The sequence below is a fragment of the Gorilla gorilla genome, chromosome 1 (genome assembly GCF_029281585.2).
Source record: "Gorilla gorilla gorilla isolate KB3781 chromosome 1, NHGRI_mGorGor1-v2.1_pri, whole genome shotgun sequence".
In the NCBI taxonomy this organism is placed as follows: Eukaryota; Metazoa; Chordata; class Mammalia; order Primates; family Hominidae; genus Gorilla; species Gorilla gorilla.
Genome location: NC_073224.2, coordinates 226,451,300 through 226,474,835, shown reverse-complemented (window position 1 = coordinate 226,474,835; position 23,536 = coordinate 226,451,300). Strand labels below are relative to the sequence as shown.

Sequence of the window (23,536 nt, the reverse complement as noted above, 5' to 3'; positions counted from 1 at the left end):
TTTCATCTGTAACATGGAGATCATAGAAGTGCCTATAGCAATTGGTAGTGTGCAGATTAAATGAGGTGATAAGTGCTTACAATTGTGTCTGACACATCTCGAACGCTCCGTCTGTGTTAGTTGTGATTGTTACTGTTGTGATGATTAAATGAGGTAATGCACGTAAAGTGCTTAGCACAGATCTTGGCCCAGAGGATGGAATAAATGTTATACTCCCTAAGCTCCTCACCCCGTCCAGCATGGAAAGGTCATCCTGGGTCAGAGAAAATGTATCAGGAAAGCAGTAGAAGGGCCCTTCAGAGGCTCCCCAGCAAGGTCAAAACTCGTGAATCAAAATCTCTCCAAGGTTTCTTGTCTCAGGGAGCAGGAACAGAGAAGTTCTTCCTCTAGCCAGTGGGCTTCATGAGGAGGGGGTCCTTGATCCTTACCACCTAGCATGATGCTAGCTCTGAGCAGACACTCAGGGAGTATGTGTTAATGACTGACGGATGGGCTGAATGAAGGAGAGAGGCTTTGGCGATTAATTGGGGGAAGAGAAGTGAGTAGTGACTTTCTTTGAGTTTGAGGTAGGAAGTTGGAAACATCAGGTTAATGAGATCAATTAATAGTAACTAAATGACATTAAATTGACTTAAATTTAACATGTGAAATTTAATACATACTGTTCCAGATCTGTTCACTGATACATGTTTAAAGACTGTACTTCATTAAGCAGTCAAATAATGAGTCCTCATTGAGGTCAGCTAATAGGGAAGCAGAGAAGTTCTTTAGCTTCTTTCATATCACAGTGATCAGTGTTAAAAACCCATGAGACAGGAACATACTTCTATTCAGGGGCAGCAAGGACGGGGCATACTGGGAGACGCCAGCAGCTGGGGTGCCTTGCGGAGCTTGCGATCTGCTCTCTGCTCTCTGCTTGATGACTTCTACTCTGCTTATTCTGGGTAGACAAGCGAACGACGATGAGTGTTTCTCAGAGGCCTTACCCCTGCCTGCCCCTCCTGCCTCAGTTCTAGCTGCTTCTCCTACCTTCTCTGCTCTGGACACATGGGTCTTTTTGCCTGGATACTGTGTTTCCTCTTAATTTGAGATTTGGTCCTGGCTGTTTTCTTTTCCTGACATGTTTCCCCGATATTGTCACAGATTCCGTTTCTACTTCTAGAGAGGCCTCAGCATTCTGTCTGAAGAGGCATCCCCATGCCTACTTCATGAGTGTGTTCCCTTTTTTTTTTGAGACGGTCTGTCAGCCAGGCTGGAGTGCAGTGGCACGATCTCGGCTCATTGCAACCTCCACCTTCCGGGCTCAAGCAATTCTCTTGCCTCAGCCTCCTGAGTAGCTGGGATTACAGGCATGAGCCACCACGCCCAGCTAATTTTTGTATTTTTAGTAGAGACGGGGTTTCACCATCTTGGCCAGGCTGGTCTCGAACTCCTGACCTCAGGTAATCCGCCCGCCTTGACCTTCCAAAGTGCTGGGATTACAGGCGTGAGCCACCACGCCCGGCGTTCCCCTCTTTTTTTTCATTCGCCACTGATCAGAAGGCATGTGTCCCCTTTTTTGTGCTTGAGTTTTCTACAGGGCATCAGCCATTGTATGTATGGTTTTAATTTTGTCTCTATTTCTTACCAGAGTGATGCCTTGTTGAGGCAAGCGTGCTGCCTAGAACATTGCCTGGCCCGTAGCAGGGATTTGGAAATATATAAATAAATAAATGAGTAGATGGTGCAACTTATTTTAGACAAGATCAATCTGGGAAATAGTGCCAGGATCAAATTGTGATTCTTTAGTGTAAGAATCAAGATGAACCTGTTTAGATAGGATATTACATCTTATCCTGTCAGGATATGTACCAAGAAGAGATCCCAGTTTATGAGTATGTGGGGGAGAGAATTTTTTGAAAACATTCCTTTGTTCCTAAGGTTCACTTGTACATTGGTTGCTTGGAATTAATGGCATACCACATTTTCTAAAAAAGGATTCTTATATTGATCCAGAAGAATACCTACCTCAATTTCAAGAAATTCAGGCACATGTGGAGGAGATACTTCCTGATAGATGACCCAGCTCTTTCATTTATTTCTATCCCTCCTTTTTAAAAAAAGCTTTAAGTTAGCTTACAAAGAGCCATGTACTCATTCAAGTATTTAAGTGACAACAAACATTTGAAATCTACTGCTCAGCTGGGGGAACACAACACTGAATAAGATAGACACCATCTGTCTTCACTGCAGTCTCACAGAGGAGGCACACAGTAAACACAGAGCTATACAAATAAGCATTTAAAATTGTGGTAAGAGCTGTGAAGGAGAACCAAGGAAGAAAACAGGGTGGTTCTATTTCGGAAGTCCAGCCCATGAGTCTACCTTCTACTTCTCAAATCATTGATTTTCTAGAAATGTTCTAGGCAGTTTGCAGCCATAGCCACGGCCATGGAGAGTCCAGCGGGGCTGTGGGGAAGAAGGGAGGGAGGGCCCTGGGGCTGCCCAGTGTCTGGGTTGTGCTGCTGTGAACTGAGGTGCTCCTGTTGTAGTTCGGTCTTTTTGTAATGTGAAGGGTACGACAATAACAGAAAAAGCTTTCCTCTGCTGGGTGTATGAGTCCAAAAGGAAAACCAGTGGGTCTAGTGGGACAAGATGTGGAATAAAGGAGTAATTTAAAAGAAAAAAAAGACAAAAAATAATGGGTTGACTTAAAACAGATAAATGCATAGGATTTTTTGGTATTTCTTTTTCCCATGGCATCTCTGCTGAGGTCCTTCATGTTCTCGGGCGCTTCAGAAATTTTAATACATGTGATCTCTAACTTGTACTCAAGTTACACATTTCCTGTGGGAGTGACCATTCCTGCCTTAAGCACCATCTCCTGCTGACATTTCCATGGAAATCTGGAAGTTTTAGGTCAGAGGTTCTTAGATGATATTCCAGCAGAATCTTAAGTGAAAACTCCGTGATGATTAGGACTGACTATAGGCACTCGAATCAGACAGATATTCAGATCCAGGCTTTGAGCCCTTTAAGCAATGTCTCTAAGCTCTAATTCCCTGCTCTGTGTGGAGAGGGGGAGACACTGATAATACCTGTCTCTTGGGCTATTTGGAGTACATTCTACCCAGCATGTAGGACAGCACAGTGCCTTGAGCGAGGAAGTTCTCAGTAAATATGAAGTTGTCATTAGAATTACTGTGAAAGTGCCTGGAAGTATCCGTTTAGGTTAGCAGACACGGTGACTTTTCAAAGCGGCTGTGCTCCTGGGGAGGATAAATGGTGCTGAGTGTTTGCCTAGGGTCCCAACTGAGACGGAAGAAGAAAATCCCCTTTTACTTTACTAAATGGCCAGTGCTGATAGGACATCACTCTGGCTAATATTTGTTAATGTCACTTACTTTATCAGTGTTATGAAATAATCATTATGTAGCTTAGGATGCCAATGCCAACTACCAATGTAATACCTTTTCCCTCTTTGGAAATAAATTGTTCACATTTCCAAAAATCCAGCTTATAGATTAAGAATTTAAAAATGGGGACACTATATTTAGAAGTGAAAAATGTCTATGGTTAATTTATTCACACTTTAGCTAATTAAAAGTACCATAAGACCATTTTCTGGGGCTAATTGGCTATCTTATGTTTTGGAAAATGTTTCAGGGATATTGTTGGGACAAAGGTGTAAATCAAGCAGGAACAAAGCATTTGTGTGTCTGAAATGGAGGCTCAGTTGGCTCGGCTCTGCACGAGAGACAAACCTGTCTCTAGATGCCCTCTCTTGGGCTCTCGAGCTTGAAGCAGGCCAGAGAGTAGATGACCATGTTTATAATGACTGTGAGATTTATTTCTCTTGAAGTAGACTGTTGATAATTAATAAGCCAAAAATTGAAATGCTGAGAGTATGCCAGTTTGGATGATATTCTTTTCTTGGTACATATATTCTTGAAGACGACAAGAGCTTCCTTGTTGTGGGAAAAATTAATCTTTTTTGTTTGGGGTTTACTTTTGCCTGTGTTGGTTCATTTAAAAGTCCTAGAGAAATGTTTCCCTGTGCAGTGAAATGAAACACACTCAGACTACAAAGCCTATCATTCTTAGCAGTGCCATGATATGCACATCCGCTCCGTAGGATATATGATGTACTGGTTACTAGACCCTTGGTGTTCCTTTGATTTGAAAGTTAATGAGAAAATAACAGTCATATTCTCCCAGTTGGCTCAAATCTCTCCCTTCCTTACATACATATCTAATAGTAATCTTTTCTTAAGATTATGATGAATTCCAGCCTAAACTTTGATAAATAATTTAAAAAAATTCTCTGTTTCTTAGCAACTCTGTGATATCCTGGTGACTTTGCTGTTTAGTGACTTGGTAAACAGTGGTAAATTACTGTTTCCTGGAAAGGTGGCACTTGCAGTAAGGGACCACAATAAGTTGTCGTGTTTTGGGGTGGAATATTCAGGCCCCATCCAGTTAGGGGTTGTTGCTGGAGGGCAACATGGATGGGGCAGGGTTGGAGGGCCCCAGTAGCCTTTGTGGTGTGTGCTGAAAGCATTCATTGACGTGGGCAGTGTTGGTTTTTATTTTTTAAATGTGCTAAGGTACTGATGGTAGCCTTTGATTTAGAAGTAAGCTTATGCTATATTTTGCTGCCAGATTCTATTTGCGTTTAAAGCAGTATGGTGGCAGAGATTATCATATTTTGGAAATGGCCACAGGTGGCTGGAACAAAATAGAGTAACACAGACATACTTGAAGGTTGCAGTGGTTTCCTTTGGACAGTTACAAACAAGCATCAAAGCAGCTCCTCAAATGCTCGATATCATCGTTTTGGTCTGTCTTGCCAGCTTCAGGTTTCAGTTACATTTTTGCATACTTGCTTATTGAACCAGAAAAAAAACCCCATGATTTGAGTTTTCTTTCTTTTGCTGTGATCCTTCTATTTCTTGACTTGCAGAACACTACTGAGCCTGTGGCGGCCACCGAGACCCTGGCTGAGGTACCCGAACATGTGCTGCGAGGACTTCCGGAGGAAGTGAGGCTTTTCCCTTCTGCTGTTGACAAGACCCGGATTGGTGAGTGCTCCTCCTGTCACGGAGCAAGTCAGGCAGTAAAGAGCAGGTGGCAGTGAGGCTTCCTGCAGGGGCATGTCAGGTAGGGAACGCACCATAAAAGCAGCAATTTACCCTTGACTTAGAAGATTATATGGTGTTGATGCATTTTCTAGTCAAGAATCCAGGTTGGACATGGGTTGTAAAAATAAAACCAGGAAAACACACACACACACACACACACACACACACACACACACACGTCCCATCCATGGGTTGTAAAAATAAAACCAGGAAAACACACACACACACACACACACACACACACGTCCCATCCCTCTTGCCCGAGTGTCCTCCTCATCTGAGTCTCCCTGCTGAGCTTCACCCCACAGAACGTGTTGTTCCCTTCTCTCTGATTTCACCATGAGGATCATGATTGTACCATTATATTCACTTCATTGTTTTGTAATATTTTTACACTTGGCCCTGTTATTGCTTGTGAGTGCCTTTATTTCTTATGTATCTTTGTGCCTCCAGTACCAGATACTTTGTGGACCCTCAGTAGATACTTGAATGAATGACATGCTGTGAGTGTATCTAAATTCTCCTGGCTGGGATTTCTCCTTGAATACAAACCAGGCGCGTGTGTGTTTGGTCTTTATGTGGCCTAATCTTTAGACAGAAGCTAAGGAAGTAACTTGTAAAACTTTAGTCAAAATGCAGTCTTGGAATATATCATATTTATATCCCTGTTTCTTTTTTTTAGATGTACTTCCGATATTCCAATTTATATGTACATATGTATGAAAAAATTTTAATACATTTAAAAATTCTCATTGGAAACTTATTCATTGAGCAGTTTGAACATATTGTTCAAATGAAAGTGGTTGATTTTATAGCTCAACTGATTGTTGACTTACATAGCGGACTTACAGAGAAGTGGAATTTGTACATCCTAGCAGGATAGGACTGGCCCAGCCTTTACCCCCCATTCTGTATATGAGGAAACTGAAGCCAAAAGGTGAGGGAACCGATCTAAAGTGATGCTGTGTGCCAGTTCCTTGACTGCTGGGCCAGACTCCTGCCATTTTACTGTCTGCTTGCTCATTATATCACTTTCCGTTATGGTCAGTGCATAGTAAATAGAAATAACCCTAAGAATACTGTGGATGAACAGCTATTTTGGCTGTTAGAAACTCTGAAAAGTGAGCCGTTCCAGTAGCTAAGTTTTCAGGAAGCTTAGTTAGGCAGGAAAGGGTTTTCTACTTTAAGCAAATGAACTTCAAAAATATTTATTCATAAAACTATATTTCTAACCCTTTATAAGAACAAGTCATGTTCATTAGAGACAATTTGAACTTTATAAACAAGCAGACAGAGGAGTTTAAAAATCAGTTGTAGTTTCACTCCATTCCAATATTTTTTCTCTTCAGTTGTTGTGACTGTGTTATTCAAGTATTTGTGATCCTACTGTACGGGTAGTGTTACATGTAAAACATTTTAAAAGTATATAAAACATTTTTTTCTAATTGTAAAACAATATAGGTTCTTTATAGAACAGAAGAGTATAAAGAAGAAAAATAAAAATCCCCATTGAGGACTTGACTTAATTTAACTTGATCTCAGGCTATTTAACATTAGCTTGATTTAGGCAGTCTAGCCTTTTAACTGTTTTGTGAAACTTAATCGATTTTAATGGTTTCAATCTTTAAAATAACCATGATACATTATAAAAATACTGATTTTATTTTCTAGGTGTCTGGGCCACTAAACCAATTTTAAAAGGCAAAAAATTTGGGCCATTTGTTGGTGATAAGAAAAAAAGATCTCAGGTTAAGAATAATGTATACATGTGGGAGGTAAGAAGTAATTCTGATTCTTTGTTTTTCAGAGTTTTATGAAATAATTATTCTGTTCTCTCAGAATTTGACATTTTGAATTTAAAACAATCATTTTAATGTATTCTTTAAAGTCAAGAATATTTTTATTAAAGAGAAAATGTGTTTCCCTGGATACAGACTGCTATTTATATATGCTTTTGTATTTTGAAACTGCTTGGCTGTCCTCAACAATAAATGTCAAATCCATGTTTTACATTGCCGTGTCCAGGGTGTTTTGCTTTGCAACTAAGACCGTGACTTCCTGTTTGATGGTTTGTCACTTCACAGGCCGCCACATAAACCCCATAAAAGACACTCTATGGTGGTTGCAAAGAAAGCACTGTTAGGTTCTTCTGTATATTTTAGAAAGTAATTTCTTTGTTGCTAGGATATTCAGTTGGATATATTTAGCATATGGCACATATATAGAGCTTGTAATTTTTCAGGAGTTTTTCATCTATTAATTTCATGTTTTCCCAGCAATTCTGGAAGACAGCAGGGCATCTGCACACTCCTTTGAGAGGAGAAGCAGTCAGGAGACAGAGCTGAGCTCTCCTTCCCTGGGGGGCTCCACCCGGGAGGCCTGTAGATGCAGAACTAGAATGCATCTCTCCTGCCTCACTGGGAGGCAGTTAAGGTTTTCATTGCATTGCGTGAGTTCAAATCCTACCTCTAGCTTCGTGACTTGGAGCAGGGGACATAACCTCTGGGCTAGAAAACCCTCAATTAAAAAAATAGAGATAGAAGATATCTCCTAGGATAGTTGTGAAGATAAAATTTGTCGTTGTTGCTTTTGTTGTTCCCTGGGGTATTGCGTAGGAATTCAGCATTTGTGATGAATTTAGTTCAAGTCAGTGCCCCCTGGAAGCCCCCCTGAGTTCTTAAAGGAGCTCCATGGTGTGACTCCTTTTCAAAACAAGTTAAGTTTTTGGATGATGAGAAAAAGCATTCCTGTCAGATTGTCTGAAACTGAATCACATCTGTTTTTTCACACATTAACATATAAAAGCCTAAAAATAAAGTATGGCTAGGAAGTGTGTGGACACTTTTCATCAAGAAGTTCTGTGGCATTTGTATGGTTGAGGTATGCTGCTATTTTTCTTTATGCTCTAAGCTGTTTCCCAACTTGAAAAATCTGACAGTTTCTCCCAATAATTTTGAGTTATTTGTTTCTTATGAATTTGTTATAATGTATCTTCTGACTATTAAAGGGGGGTGTCTTAGGAAATGAGGATTTACCACAAGAGTCATTGCATTCTGTTATTTCACCACTTTTGAGGTGTAAGAGTTCTGTATTTGTAGAAAAACTGCCCGGCCAAAAAATGTGAATTACTAAAGATAATGCCTGCATGATTAAAAATGTCTTGACCACAAAATTATGCTCCCAAATAAACTGCATTTTTAATTTTAGATGTTTCCCAAGGGAAACTAACAAATTGGCTCACCAGGTTTAACACTACGTTTAGTGAGAATAATGTCAAGGAACCAGAAACTGCTTACTCTAGTGCTGTGTTTATAACGCTAATCTTGAACAAATGCCATCAATATTAAACTTAAGTTATTAGTACCTATTTTATCCCATGTAACAACTTGATGTTGTTGGGCATATTGTATAATTTATCAATAGTGCTTTTTGTACATTAAGCTTCATTTGCATTGAGATTCATACATAGTATATGACTTGATAGTTGTTGAAAATTTGGAACCATGACTTATTAGAATTTCTTCTATAAACCTGTTAACATCCCATTGTTAATGTAAGATACTTCTTATATACTGTACTACTACAGTTTGCAAATCCTTGATAAGAATCCTAGTTCTTATCAAGGGTGGCTTTTGTCTTCCTGCAATTAAAATCTCATTCAAGTAGTTCTGACTACAAAATATACATTTGATATAGAAACCTGTAAGCCTTTTGCTCTGTTACAATAAAAGTGAATAGATATGACATACATGTGTAAGTATGTATATGGCAAAGGAAGTATCAATTATAATGTAAATATTTCTTAGAAAGAAGAAAATGACATTGAGGTAAGACTTAGTAGTTTCCTACTAACTTATTCCAACTCTGCTCTTACCCTCAGACCTGCATCAGAATGCCTTGTATTAATGTAACAGAAATGGCTTATCATCAGAATCTCATCTTGGCATTTGTTCTTCCATCAAAGCCCCTAAGACCAGCTTATCTTTTAGCAGCAGGGTCTTAGACCCCAGCCAGAATTCCATTTTAAAGCTAATCTAAGACAAAGTGTTAAATTGCTCTCCTTGAGCCCTTGATTATCTAACCCAGTCTTAAGTCCTCTAAGCTTTCACTGAAAACATTCTGTTAAATCAGAAATAACAGGAGAGAAACAGAGTATCCTCAGGGTGAATGCACAAAATAGGTTCTCACAAGAAGAGAGCGTTCTTCGATGAGTTTCTGGCAGGGAGCTGCTAGCTAGCTGGCGCTCGGGACTTGGTGTTTTCATTCTCTTGACTCTCCCCATCCGCACTGAGTAATCTGCCATATTTTAAAACCACCTCTGATAAAAGCCTTTTAGATGTACTTTTATAGGATTCAAATTGCTTCTAATTAACAGAACTTTAGAATTGCTTGGGTAAGAATTATTTTAGTAAGCTTTTTTTTTCTTTTCTTCTTTTTTTTTCAAATACACTTAGTTGTTTTTGGAGCAGTTTTAGGTTCATGGCAAAATTGAGCAGACAGTACAGATAGTTCCCAAATACTCGCTGTCCCCACACATGCACTGCCTTCCCCATTATCAACATCCTACAGCAGAGCGGGGCATTGGTCAGCCCATGAACCTGCACTGACATATCATTATTACCCAAAGTCCATAGTTTACATTAGCGGTCACTGTTTCTGTTATATGTTCTAATAAATCTTTTAAAATTTAAAATTAATACATGCTCACTGCAACATAATAGAAACAACACAGAAAAATATATACAAGAACATAAAAATCATTGAAACTCCTACCATCCAGGCGCAACCACTGTGAACATCTTCCTGAACATTCTTTTAACTCCCTGCTTCGCTGCTTCTCTATTTTCAGCCTCACACATACACTGGTATATTTACAACCTATATGTAGAAATTGATTCAGTTGAGATCAAACAGCACATGCAGTTTTTAATGCTTTTTTTTCTTTCAGTATCTTGTGGACATATCTATGTCTACTACTTATTTACGTTATTGTTTGTTTCTTTTCTTTTTTTTTTTTTTTTTTGAGACAAGGTCTTGCTCTGTCACCCAGGCTGAAATGCAGTGGCATGTTCACAGCTCATCCCCTGCCTCCTGGGCCCAAGTGATCTTCCTGCCTCAGCCTCCCGAGTAGCTGGGACAGGCCTGTGCCACTATGCCACTATGTCCAGCTAATGTTTGTATTTTTGGTAGAGATGGGTTTCACCATGTTGCCCAGGCTGGTCTTGAACTCAGGGGCTCATGGGCTCAAGCGATCTGCCCGTCTCAGCCTTCCAAAGTGCTGGGGTTACAGGTGCGAGCCACTGCACCTGGCTTATTTACATCCTTATTCCTATGCCTACCCACAATTTCATTGTATACCATTCATGATTTATTTAACTAAGCCTTATGTTGGACATTTAAATTGTTTTAATGTTTTTATGATTATAAATACTTCTTCAAAGTATAAAACTCATTGTATATAAATATGTGTTGACTTGTCTGATTATTTCCTTAAGATGAATTTCTAGAAGTATAAATGTTGTCAAAAAGTTATTTACATTTTAACTTTTTATAAATTTTGCCAAACATTTTCTCTCCAGAAGGACTGTACTGTTAATTATTTATACAACCAGCAAGAGTATATGTTTCTTGCCAGCCTTTTAAAATCCAGTAGTTAATCTTTTTAATATTAAATTGTTAAAAATATCTATTTTTGTAGAGGAAAACCAATGGTCACTGCTTCTATTAATATTTACATTTTATTCACTCAGGCAACAAATTTCGAGGTCAGGAGAATAGAGGGAAGAAGTAGAATTGCATGTCAGTTAAAATTGATAGAGAAATTGTCTCTGTATAATGAGAAGACTTTAATGTAATTTTTAAAAGATATATAAACTTTTTTATCAGTCAGCGCTGCTATGATTAAATATTAACAGGTGAGTTTTATAGTCTTCGCTATCTCAGTTCTTCTGATTTCAAATTATTTGTAAGTTAAAATTGCAGGCAAGAAGAAGAGAAGTCAACCAGCTGATTCTGCAGAACCTTTTCTCAGAAAGTACTTTTCAGCTCTTAGTGCTGCTTTCTAGCAGTAGGGAAAGGTTTAGATCACCAGGGAAATCCAGCCTGCCACCTGTTTATTACAGCGCTGGAGCTAAGAATGGTTTTTACATTTTTAAAGGGTTGGAAAAATAAAAATGTTTTGTGACATATGCAAATTATATGAAATTCAAATTTCAGTTCATGAGTAAAGTTTTACTGGAACACAGCTCTGGTCATTCATTTAAATATTATCTATGGCTTCTTTTGCCCCATAATCACAGAGTTGAGCAGTGGTGATGGAGACCATGTGGCCTGCAAAACTGCAAATATTTGTGTGTGGCCCTTTACAGAAAGTTTGCTGAGCCCCGGTCTTGATGTGTAGGGAAGAGTAGCAGTAGGAGTGAATGTGGTGATGTCTGGTTTCAGGTTTGCTGAGAAGCTGAGTGGTTAATAGCAGTGCATAGGTTTTGAATGAAGTAATTAAAGGTGTGGGATGGCTGTAGAATTGGTTGTCATAGAAACAGATGAGCCAATTACATTCCTCTTCTCTCAGGAACTGTAGGACAGACAAGGACATTGAAGTACAGAGAATTAAGTGATCTTTTTGAACAGGTTAACTTGTACTCAGATTGGCAGCTTGGTCTGGTGTAAAAAAAAAAACTCTCTTTGGGAGTTTATTTATTCATTCATTTAACCCCTATTAAGCTTTTAGCACGTACCAGGCACTGTCTTAAGTTCTTGAACACCATGCTTGGCATAAAATGTTTGTGGTGTTATAAACTACTGGTAATACCTCATGGAAATTTTTATTTGTGGAATAAAGATATACTAGAAGTGACCTAGATCTTTCCACAGGCAAGAAATCTGAGTTCTATGTGGCTTCATGAAGTTCCTAACAAATCTGTTAGGAACTTACCCTCATTTAAAAGTAGGAATAAAGAAAAAAAAAAGATCTCACTTTGGTAAAAAAGTGTTTCAGTGAAAGCCTTTTTAAAATAAGGGCCTTTTTAAAAATAATATTGTTAGAATATTAGTCCTGGAATCAGGCCAGGAGCCCATTTCTTGGTTGCTTATTCAGTCTTCTTCCTGTTAGCAAAGCCCAGAGACTCTTACACTTTTTTTGTGTTGTGGACCCTTTTGAGAATCTCCCCCGAAAGTACACAAATGCACATATGTGCACAAAATTTTTCATGTTACTTATACGGTTATATGGGATTCTTAAACATCTGTGGTTCGTAGATAGAATTTCTGATTTAAGAGTGAAAATAAATTATTTGTCCAGTGGCTGTTCATTGGGGGTCTACTGTGAACCAGTCAACATTTGTTGTGCATTTGTTGCTGGGAGATTTTCCAGAAACATTTGTGTAGTTGTAGTATAAAATCTAGTCAGTCTAATTTTAAGAGAGGGTCTGTTAGTGCGGCTCCAAGGGCTCGAGAGGCCAAGCTATTTATTTTTTAAACTTGTATTTTAGTATCTCTATAAAAGTAACCTGTGTTTTGGGAAATGTCCTCTGACAAGTGGGCTTATTGAAATAAAATGTGCTATCACCTGTTAGATTCTCTTTTATTTCCTTATTCTAGAATTTTCAGAACATTTTAGAATACAGTGATGTATTAGAATAGTTCTTAAAAGAAGTCTCTGATCTCCTAAAGTAATCTGAGGAGTGAAGTAGTTGATACTGAAGACCCATTTTTGTCTGTAGTCACCAGAAATTTAATTCTGTAGGATGTCAGTTTTATAATCTTCAACAAACCCTTCAGGTATCTAATTCTGTAACTGAAACACAACTGGAATTTGAACATACCAAGAAGGTATAGTATTTTCTAGGTAGCAATGTCAATAAAATCCTTTATTTTTAAAAAAAAAGGCTTTCATTGAAACACTTTTTTACCAAAGTGAGATTATCTTTTTTTTCTTTATTCCTTTTTTTTTTTTTTTTTTCTGAGACGGAGTCTTGCTCTGTCGCCCAGGCTGGAGTGCAGTGACGCGATCTTGGCTCACTGCAAGCTCTGCCTCCTGTGTTCACGCCATTCTCCTGCCTCAGCCTCCCCAGTAGCTGGGACTTCTGGCGCCCGCCACCACGCCCCGCTAATTTTTTTGTATTTTTAGTAGAGATGGGGTTTCACCGTGTTAGCCAGGATGGTCTCAATCTCCTGACCTCGTGATCCTCCCATCTTGGCCTCCCAGAGTGCTGGGATTACAGGCGTGAACCACCGTGCCTGGCCTATAAATGCTTTATTCAGTCATCAACGTATTGTGAATGCCTTTATGCTGATCAGTGTATTTCCACAACATCTGGTTATCTTTGCTGTCTTCTAATTACAGAAATAATGCATGTTTATTGGAAAAAATTTTCAAGTATATAGGTATATCTAACAGGAAATAAATCTTGCCATATAATCTAATTAATCATTTGCACCACAGTACTTTTTAGTGTCTAAGGTTTCAGCTATAGGGATGGACCATAATTTACTCAGTTAATTCCATATTGTTTTCCATTTAGCCATGAATTGGAAGCAATTTACAGTAAACCACACTTCTGTGAACATTTTTGTATATACATCTGGGTACAATTGTCCAATGATCTCATTAGAATGAATTCCTACAAATGTATGTGCTGGTTAGTGTGTGTATATTTTAAATATATATATATATATATATATATATATATATATATATATATATATTTTTGGTCAGGTACTGCTAAATTCTTCACAAAATCAGTTTGTTTTCTGTTCAGAGGTGTTTGGGGGAATATCTGTTTTTTCACACCCTTTCCTATCTTTAAGAAATTTTTTTTGTGTGCCCATTTAAAAGGTTAAAATTGTTTTGCTTTCAAGTTATTTTTTATTAACTAAGTTTAGTATTATGAGGTTTTGGCTACGTGTATTCATTTGTGAATTACTTCTTGGCCTATTTTTAAAAATTGAAGTGTCATCTTTTTCTACAAAAGCAAGTATTCTCTTGTTGTACATCAGTCAGTATGACTTAGAAGATGCCTTAGTCTCCTTTGAAACAAAATGAGTTATGTATGAATAAAAATTGTACTCAGCTGTAACACTTTGCTTTTTGCAAATGGCTGTATTGACCTGAGAGCCAGAAGTTGTGGCACAACCTATATTTTTATCCTGAGGCAGGTAGATAGACTCCAGCTACCTTGTGAACTGTGTGGTTTTCTTGGCAGCTATCTCTGTGTTTGTCTCCGTAGTCTCATCAGTCTCGGTAGCTGTGCCAGTATTTAGGTGGGGAGTGAGTGGGACTTAGCCATCACTGCAGTAAATTAAAATGAAACTTATTATCCCTGAGCCCAGGGGCAGTTTATGTTGCAGATGGGGTAATAATGTAAGTTACTGTGTACAGATACTCTCCTTGGTGCCTATGATGATTAAAGTAACTACAGTGCACCTTCTAGCATGGTACCTATTACGCAATAGGTGCTCATTAGATGTTGGTAGTTCAGTTAACTAGGATGGTCAAGGAAGGCAGTGATACATAGAAGACAAGGAGATCTGAGTCGAAGCCCTTCTTTATGACAATTAAACAGGTGTCTTTGGGAAAAGTGTTTAACTTTTGAGCCTCAATTTTCACATGTTGAAAGGAGAGCTAATAAGCCTGTTACATAGGGTTAAATGAGATAATATGTCAGGCATGTAGCATTATGCCTGATGTTTGACTTTCAAGAGGAAGAAGGCAGTGTTAGGGCCCGGTAAGGTGGATGCTGCCCCTTGGCAATCACAGGCCTAGACACCCAGGCGTGCCCAGAAGAGCAGCATCCTCACCATGAGTGGGGGGAGTGGGAGCTTTGTTCCAGAAGGAAAGTTGCAGTAAAGAAAGGTGATTAATGTGGGTAAGGGAGGGAAGAAGGCATGAGTGGTGGGAATAATGAGAAAGAAATGGAAACATCTAGATTATATCCTTTCTTCCTAAAAATAAAGTAAAAGACTCATTTCTTTTGCCCAGCATGTCTGTCAGCCAGTTGATTCTGCAGTTCTGTTTCAGTGCCTACTCGAGTGTTTTGTAGACTGGTTTTGGGAAAATGTGTATATGTATGCATGTATATACAAAATTAAAGTTAAAAATAGTTGCCAAATAGATGTTCTTTTAAAATGAAGGATGATAAATAAGTGCTGGAAGCATCTGTGGGAGGAACTGGTGTGGGTGAGAAGGGAAGGCTTCTTGCAAGAGGAGATTTGATTTGACTCTGGAAGGGGTTGAGGTTTTGGTCCTTTTCTTTTTGAAGGCCACTGATATTTCCCAGAGTCTGTTCCATCGCCCCTTCATCCTTGCAGATGCTCTGGATGGAGTATGTTTTAAGGGTCAGTTGAGTTTGCAGAAGCATCATATCCTGTCACCCATGTGCCTGGTTCACAATGCGTGTTCACTCCTGAAGTCCCTGCCAACCCTGCCAGAAAGGGACCTGCTGAATTGTATAGCCCTGCAGGGCCAGGTGCCATACTTGATTAGCAGAGCAACCCAGAAAGCTTGGGATTTGCGTGCTGCTGAATACCACTGCAAGCTGTTTTCCTTTCTAAGTCACACTTTACAGAGCATAGTTGTCATTTGTCTCTGTGTACATATTTGTAAAGCATTTGGAGATCCCAAGCATGCTGGCTATAGCTCTTTAAGTTTGTGTGTGTGTGTGTGTGTGTGTGTGTGTGTGTAGGGGTGGGGGGGCGCGGGGCAAACAAGCCTAAATAGAAAAATAATGAGAATTACAGTTTCGAATTTCAGTTTTCACCTTGTATTTTTCTTTTCTCTGTCGCTTGTTTTGTTTTTATGAAATGCTTTATATAGAGTACTTGCATATAATGAAAAAGAATTATCCTTAAAAGTTAAAAATGGAGGCATTTTAAAGATACTCCTATTTTAACAAAAGTTTTTTACTTTTCTCCATTTTCAAGGTGTATTACCCAAATTTGGGATGGATGTGCATTGATGCCACTGATCCAGAGAAGGGAAACTGGCTGCGATATGTGAATTGGGCTTGCTCAGGAGAAGAGCAAAATTTATTCCCACTGGAAATCAACAGAGCCATTTACTATAAAACTTTAAAGGTAACAGTGTTAGAATTAATTTACTGTTAGTTACGCTGCTTATGTTTTCCTTTTTCTTTTTTTGAGACGGTCTCATTCTGTCGCTCAGGCTGGAGTGCAGGGGCTCCATCACGGATCACTGCAGCCTAAGCCTCCCCAGGCTTGGGTGATCCTCGGACCTCAGCCTCCCGAGTAGCCGGGACTATGGGCACATGCCACCACACCCGGCTGAGTTTTGAATTTTTTGTAGAGACAGAGCTTTGCTATGTTACCCAGGCTGGTCTCAAACTGCTGGGCTCAAGCGATCTACCTGCCTCAGCCTCCCAAAGTGCTGGGATTACCGGCACAAGCCACAATGCCTGGGCCTGCTTATATTTTTCTAATGCTGTCCTTAGTTGTGACTGACAATGACTTTGCAGACCTGGGAGGGATTATATTGGGAAGTGCTTTATCCACACTCTTAAGGTTCTGTGTTTTAATATATGGTTACCTGTGTGTGTCATGGAGCTAAAGCATGAAGATCGTGTTAAGTAATTACACACTGCATCTTTAAAGATACTGATGAGTTAAGCATGTGGCAGCTGCTTCCCTTCTCCTATGACACAGAGGCATTAGGAACTGTCTGGCAGATTTATCCTACTGTAAGAAACTATCAGTAGGTATGGTGGGTCTGTGTTAACTGAATACACACTGTTAGTCTCTGATATTAATGCAGCCTTGGATTAGCTTTTCTTTTCCCTAAATTTTACTCAGAATACAAATTGAACAGAACATATTTCTTCCCTTCTGCCAAATTTTTCTTTGGAGATATTAATTGTTGAAAAGAAGAAGAAAGTCATGTTTTAGGATTGGTAATGAGGTTATGGAGCACATTCAGGGACATGAGTGTGAGGAAGCGTGGAGTGTTGCTGCATTTCTTCGTTGGGCAAAGGCCATATCTCCCTCATTTTCATGGGTCACATTCTTTAAGAAGACAGATCCAGACGGGCGCAGTGGCTCACGCCTGTAATCCCAGCACTTTGGGAGGCCAAGGCGGGCGGATCACGAGGTCAGGAGATTGAGACCATCCTGGCTAACATGGTGAAACCCCGTCTCTACTAAAAAATTCAAAAAATAAGCCAGGCATGGTGGCGGGCACCTGTAGTCCCAGCTACTCGGGAGGCTGAGGCAGGAGAAGGGCGTGAACCTGGGAGGGAGGGTTTGCAGTGAGCCAAGATTGCACCACTGCACTCCAGCCTGGGTGACAGAGCAAGACTCTGTCTCAAAAAAAAAAAAAAAAAAAGACAGATCCTCACATTATACATGGAGATATTCTAAGGCAGAATTTCCAGCCTGTTAAGATGGATGGTTGTTGCTTTTTGCAATAGATAGCAAAATTGGTATAAGGCAAATTTCTCTTTATTCACTTACTTCCATTAAAAATGTCATAGGTTGGAGAATAGTCTATGGAAAAAATGATCTCCATGGAGTTGAACACTTTTGATGAGCACACATTTCAAACTGTGGCCAGCTTTGCACTGTGCTGTGTTTTGTTAGTGTAGTGGCAGTAGGCCTTCTGAAGTTTAGTTAACCTGTAGCTGTTTCATTTTGCTGCATCTTTCCTGACATTGTTAGCCAACTAGACTGCCTTTTATCACATTTATACCCAGGTCCTTGTATCCAATCCCTGCAGATTTTTTGTTACACTTTCTTATTTAGGACTTTAAAAACCTTGTTTTCCATTTTTATTCTGCTGGATCATAGTAGCATGCTTTTCTAGTAGGTATTACTCTACAATTTTCTTATATTGGCGTGTGAAGTTGGATTCAAGAATGCATTGTTTCTCAAAAGTATTTAAAGGAGAAATACATATGGTTGAATCAGTGAGGTAGAATCCTGGTGGAGATGAAATACTAGCGAGGGGATGAATATGAGACAATCAAGGTAATAGGAAGGAAGTTTTGAAGGCATGCAAGCTCATGTAGATATTAGGACACTGCAATTCCTTCATTGTACTTCAAGTTAAAGTGTGTTCATCTCTGATGCAAATTCACAGAAACACTGAGAATCAAAATAGAATAGTGGTTGGGAGAGTGAACTCTGAAGCCAGACTGCCTGGGTTAGATCTTGACTTGCTGTGACCCAAGGCAAGTAGGTGTGACCTTATTAGCTTTGTAACCTTAGCTAAGTCCCTCCGTGTGCCTCAATTCCCACATTGTAAGATACAGGTATTTATGGTGTTGACCTCATAGGGTTGTTGCGATGATTGCATGGGTGAATACGGATAGAGCTCCAGCACCTAGTAAGTGCTTATAAATGATTGTTGTTATTTTTCACAAAGTGGTATGGTGTCATGGTCAGGAGTGGGGACTCTGGAGCAGACTGTCTTGTGAGCAAATTTTGGCTTCTAGATATGTGACCACGCAAAGGATCTCTCTGTGTCTTAGTTTTGTCATCCATAAAATGGAGGTAATAATAAAACTGCTTCATAGTTTGTTGTGAAGGTTAAACAAGCCAATATATATATATAAGGTTCTGTGAACAGCTCTTAGTTCAGTGTAAGTCCTCGAGTGTTAACTGGCTATACTAGCACTATTATTTTTACCTTTGTCCGAAATAACATAGTTCTGATTTTCCCAGACCTCCCCCAGTCTTTATCTTTGATATCTGCTCAAGTATGTACAAAGCCTTTCAGATTTTTTACTAGTGATTATCTAACTCTATTCTTCTAGATGAAGTGTTCCGTGGGTTAGGTTTTGTGAAGAAATTACACGTGCTGCTCTGTGGGCTCTGTATCTTCTCAACTTATTATTATACCCAGATAATTGGGAAATCTCAACACTGGTTTTGTTTGTAATATGATTAGAAATGATTTAAAATTCCTGAAAGTTAGCTGTTAAATCTGCTATCTATTCATTTCTCTGTTCATTAGTTTGGTGAATATTTATTGAGAGTCTACTGTGTACCAAGTACTCTCCTATAGTAGTGAACAGGACAGACAAGGTCTCTGGTCTGGAGGATGTTCCGTGTTATAGGGGAAGAGGCAGATAATAAGTAAATAAGAAAGTAATTTCTGGTAGCGATCAGTGTGTTAAGACAGGGAAATGTGATAGAGACTAGCTAGGTAGGAGAGGGCTGCTTTGTCTCCAGTGAGTCAGGGAAGGCCTTCCTGAGGACAGACGTTCGAACCCCACTCCTTGGATGGGAAGGAGCTGGCCACGCAAAAGGTCTGCTGGAAGAACAGTCCAGGAAGAGGAGTGGTAGGAGCAAAGACCTTGGAGTAGGAATAAGCTAATGGTTTGTTTTTTTTTTTTTTTGAGACGGAGTTGTGCTCCGTCGCCCAGGCTGGAGTGCAATGGCGTGATCTTGGCTCATTGCAACCTCCGCCTCCCAGGTTCAAGCGATTCTTCTGCCCCAGCCTCTTGAGTAGCTGGGACTATGGGCGCATGCCACCATGCCCAGCTAATTTTTGTATTTTTAGTAGAGACGGGGTTTCACCATATTGGTCAGGTGGTCTTGAACTCCTGACCTCGTGATCTGCCCACCTCGGCCTCCCAAAGTGCTGGGATTTACAGGCGTGAGCCACCGTGCCCAGCCTTTTGTTTGTTTTTTATTTTAAAGGAATAGAACAAAAGCACATGTGGCTGGAGGGAGGAGGAGAGGAATCTTAGGAGATGAGGCTGTTGGATGAGGCTGTTGAGGTTTGCAGGGATGGATGAGTTTTAGGCTTAAGTGCTGTTCACCCACTGGAGAATTGAGGCCGAGATCTGACCTATGATTTTTTAAAAGACCGTGCTGGGGACTGGATCGTAGGTGGGTATGAGTGGATGTACTGTGTGTGTTTGAGTGATTCTGGAATACTTCTGTAATTTTCTAATATTTCTGACACATTTTTCTAATATTCCTTACCCAGTATAAGGAATATTAGAACTCTTGCTTCTTCCTGATTTGTTTGGTAAAATTTCAGGTTTTATTTTATATATGCTGATGTTTAAAGGAGAGAATATGGAGCAGATTCTTGGTTTTATACCTGTTTGAACCCAAAGAGAAAGTGGGAAGAGTTTAAAATCTTTGTTGTTGTTAATTTTTTTAATATTAAAATATATTTAAAAAGAGGTTGTTTGGTCTTTTGACTTTATTTTTTTAATGTGGATTTATATTTCCTTTGTTGAAGGGAGTAGTTTTTCTTTTCTTCTGAACTTAACTTAAAAATGCTAACCAGTACAGAAGAAAAAAACCAATATATTATAATATGGAAGAAAACAAGCCTTGGTTTAAAAAAAATACTATTATTTTTCCTCTTCATAGGGTCTATTGGTGTAGCTGTTTTAATATAAAGTTGCGAAGCATATATCGCTCTGTAATATAACCATTTAAAGTTGCTAATAATTTTTGTTTTATTTTGTTTTCTACTAGTCTATTTTTATTTATTTATTTTTTAAGATAGGGTCTCACTCTGTCTTGTGGGCTGGAGTGCGGTGACACAATCTTGGCTCACTGCAGCCTCCACCTCCCAAGCTCCAGTGATTCTCCTACTTGAGCCTCCTGAATAGCTGTGACTACAGGCACACACCACCATGCCTTGCTAATTTTTGTATTTTCAGTAGAGACAGAGTTTCGCCATGTTGCCCAGGCTGGTCTCAAACTCCTGTGCTCAAGCAATTCTCCCGCCTTGGCCTCCCAAAGTTCTGGGATTGCAGCCATGAGCCACTATGCCCGCTAATAATTTTGAAGGCTGTTTAGCAGCTAACGAATGTGTTCCTCTTGATCTAACACTTCACCAGTGCTAGAAATTTTATATTTGATTTGTGATACAGAGTCTGGTGTGTTTTTACTTTGTGTGTTTTGCAGCAACAAGAACATCTTAGGACATGAGTGCCCTCCCAAGTAGAGTTTGTGTGAATATTTAACTTCACCAAGTTGCTAGTTCAGTTAGCACTTCACTGACAACTGCAGTGGAGTGAACAGGGAAACTTAAGCTCTTATTCTTAGAGGTATCTTGAAAATGTCCGGTGGTATCTTCTAGCCAGTTCTCTGGTTATACCATTTCAGTGGGGGAATATATGGGGAATACATTTGTCTTCACTCCTTCCCATGCTCTTTTTTGCATTGGTTTGAAGACTTTTCATATTTCTGAGAACTCTAGTCATTTCAAATATTAGTTGATAACACCATTTCTTCAATATGTGACTTATAACAAAAAAATAGAGAAACTATACGTTTGGAATTTACATAATCCAGAAAGTTTACTTTAACATAAGCCTGTTCTTTCAACAGATTAGCTCATCAGAATGCCAAAAGGCGTTCTTGATGGCTGTTTTAACTCATTAATATATATTAAAGTAAGTTTTTTGGTTAGATTTAACTGGTTCAAGAAGGGAAATCATGTATTGGTTCAAAAATAAGAAAAAGGCAGATTTTAGCCTTCTTAGGGCTGGGTGAGAGCCAAGGAAACAGCTGCCTTGTTTTAATTTAAAGAATTTAGAATATTTTTAAATTTGGACTGTGTAGACAGTGAGAGTTCTGCAGAGAATTAAATGAAGTAATATTTACTTTTAGGGGCTTTATCTAGACTAGAAGGTATGTTGAAGTGAGGAGCTATTTTGTTTCTAAACCGTAGGTGGAATCTCCCTCCCCGCAAAAAAAAAAAAAAAAAAAAAAAAAAAAAAAAAAAAGAAACAAAAAACAAAAAGGATCACTCTCTTGGATAACCATTGTGCAATGATCCAAATCAGGAAGCTAACAGCAACACATTATTTTATTAGCTAATATGTACACCTTACTCAGGTTCTGTCAGTTGTTCCAATCATATCTTTGTAGGAAAAGAAAACGTTTCCACATTCAGTTGTTATGTCTCATGTGTTTGGCTGGTACCTTAGTCTTTGTCTTTTATAACCTTTCAGTTTTGAGAACTGGTTATTTTATAGAATGTCCCAAAGTTTGAGCTTCTCTTATGGTTTCATCATTAGATTCGACGTATGCATTTTGGGCAGGAATCTACCAGAAGTGATGCTCTGTTTTCTGTGCATCGTATCAGGAGACATATGATGTTGGTATGTCTTATTACAAAAGTGTTGTTTTTTTCTTTTGTAATTAATAAATATGGGGAGATATTCTGAGGCTATGTGTTTTGTTACTCCTCAAACTTTTACCTACTTTTAGCATCCATTTATGATTCTTGCCTGAATTAATCATTACTGTGATGATTGCCAAATGGCGCTTTTCTAATTCCAACATTTCTTTTTTACTGATTAGTTGGGATCTCCTTTAAGGAAGAGCTTTCCTTTTTATTTACTTGTTCATTCCTTCCTTTCTTCATTCATTCACATCAGGCTGGACTCATGGATTCTCATTTTATTCAGTTGGTTTTAGATAGAATTTTACTTGTATTGATACCCTTGTAACTTTTTTAACAGATCATTCGTTGTGAGAGAAACCAATAGGCTGTTTCCCCAAATTCTAGGGGTGTGAACTTTGCACTCAGTGGATCTTTTCTTCGGGATCTTGTTCTGGGTGGAATCAATTTGATGGTGGCCCTCACTACTTCCAGTCATACGTGGCTTAAGAATGTGATGGTTTAGGAGCATAATACATGGGAGATACTTCCTGCTGTATTTAAAAGTTAAAATGTGGAAGTTTGATGTCCGGTCCGAAGGGCGAGGCACGGACCCCCCTGGACTAGAGCAGGTTGGTGGCCCCAGGCGGCCTCCCGTTGGCGGCTCTGGGATAGAAACCGCGGCGCATTTGTAAGTGCTTGCGCGTGGTTCCTCCTCGTTGTCCTGTTGAAGTTGCTCTTGGTCTGGAACGCGCGCTAGTCGTTGTCTTTCAGCACTCCGCTTTCCACGCCGCACGCTTTTCAGTTATGCTTTACATTTCTCCTCGACTTAGATTTCGTGAGCAAAATGGTCCCATGTTTTATTTTTTCTCGTGCGTGGGCCGTCGTGAGGCTTTAAACAGGAAGCTGAGACGGCACCCGGGCTCCGCTACCCGTCACCGGGCCTTCCGCGCCCCTCGCCCCACGCCGCGGGTGCGGTCCTCCCTCCAGCAGAGGGTTCCGGGCGCCGGCGCGGCCCGCACGGGGCCGGGAGTCCTTCCTGCCGGCCGGGTGCGCGCGGCGCCGCCGACAGCTGTTTGCCATCGGCGCCGCTCCCGCCCGCGTCCCGGTGCGCGCCCCGCCCCCGCCAACAACCGCCGCTCTGATTGGCCCGGCGCTTGTCTCTTCTCTCCCCGCAGCCAATCGCGCCGGGCGAGGAGCTCCTGGTCTGGTACAATGGGGAAGACAACCCTGAGATAGCAGCTGCGATTGAGGAAGAGCGAGCCAGCGCCCGGAGCAAGCGGAGCTCCCCCAAGAGCCGGAAAGGTAGGAGCCCCCCGGCCCGCCCGCC

General features: G+C 39.9%; 1 protein-coding gene across 7 annotated transcripts in view; it reads left to right on the top strand.

Annotated features, from left to right (window-relative positions):
- PRDM2 (PR/SET domain 2) overlaps positions 1-23,536 on the top strand; it is a 126,650-nt gene that overhangs the window by 27,551 nt on the left and 75,563 nt on the right. For 6 of the 7 annotated variants that reach the window (XM_055384981.2, XM_055384943.2, XM_063702686.1 and 3 more), the window contains 4 exons: positions 4,943-5,060; positions 6,792-6,895; positions 16,041-16,193; positions 23,385-23,511. In XM_055384981.2, coding sequence (XP_055240956.1) covers positions 4,943-5,060; positions 6,792-6,895; positions 16,041-16,193; positions 23,385-23,511 — 502 coding nt within the window. Of the gene's footprint in view, positions 1-4,942; positions 5,061-6,791; positions 6,896-12,933; positions 12,951-16,040; positions 16,194-23,384; positions 23,512-23,536 lie in introns of those variants that run through there. The other variant, XM_055384964.2, reaches the window with a different exon arrangement.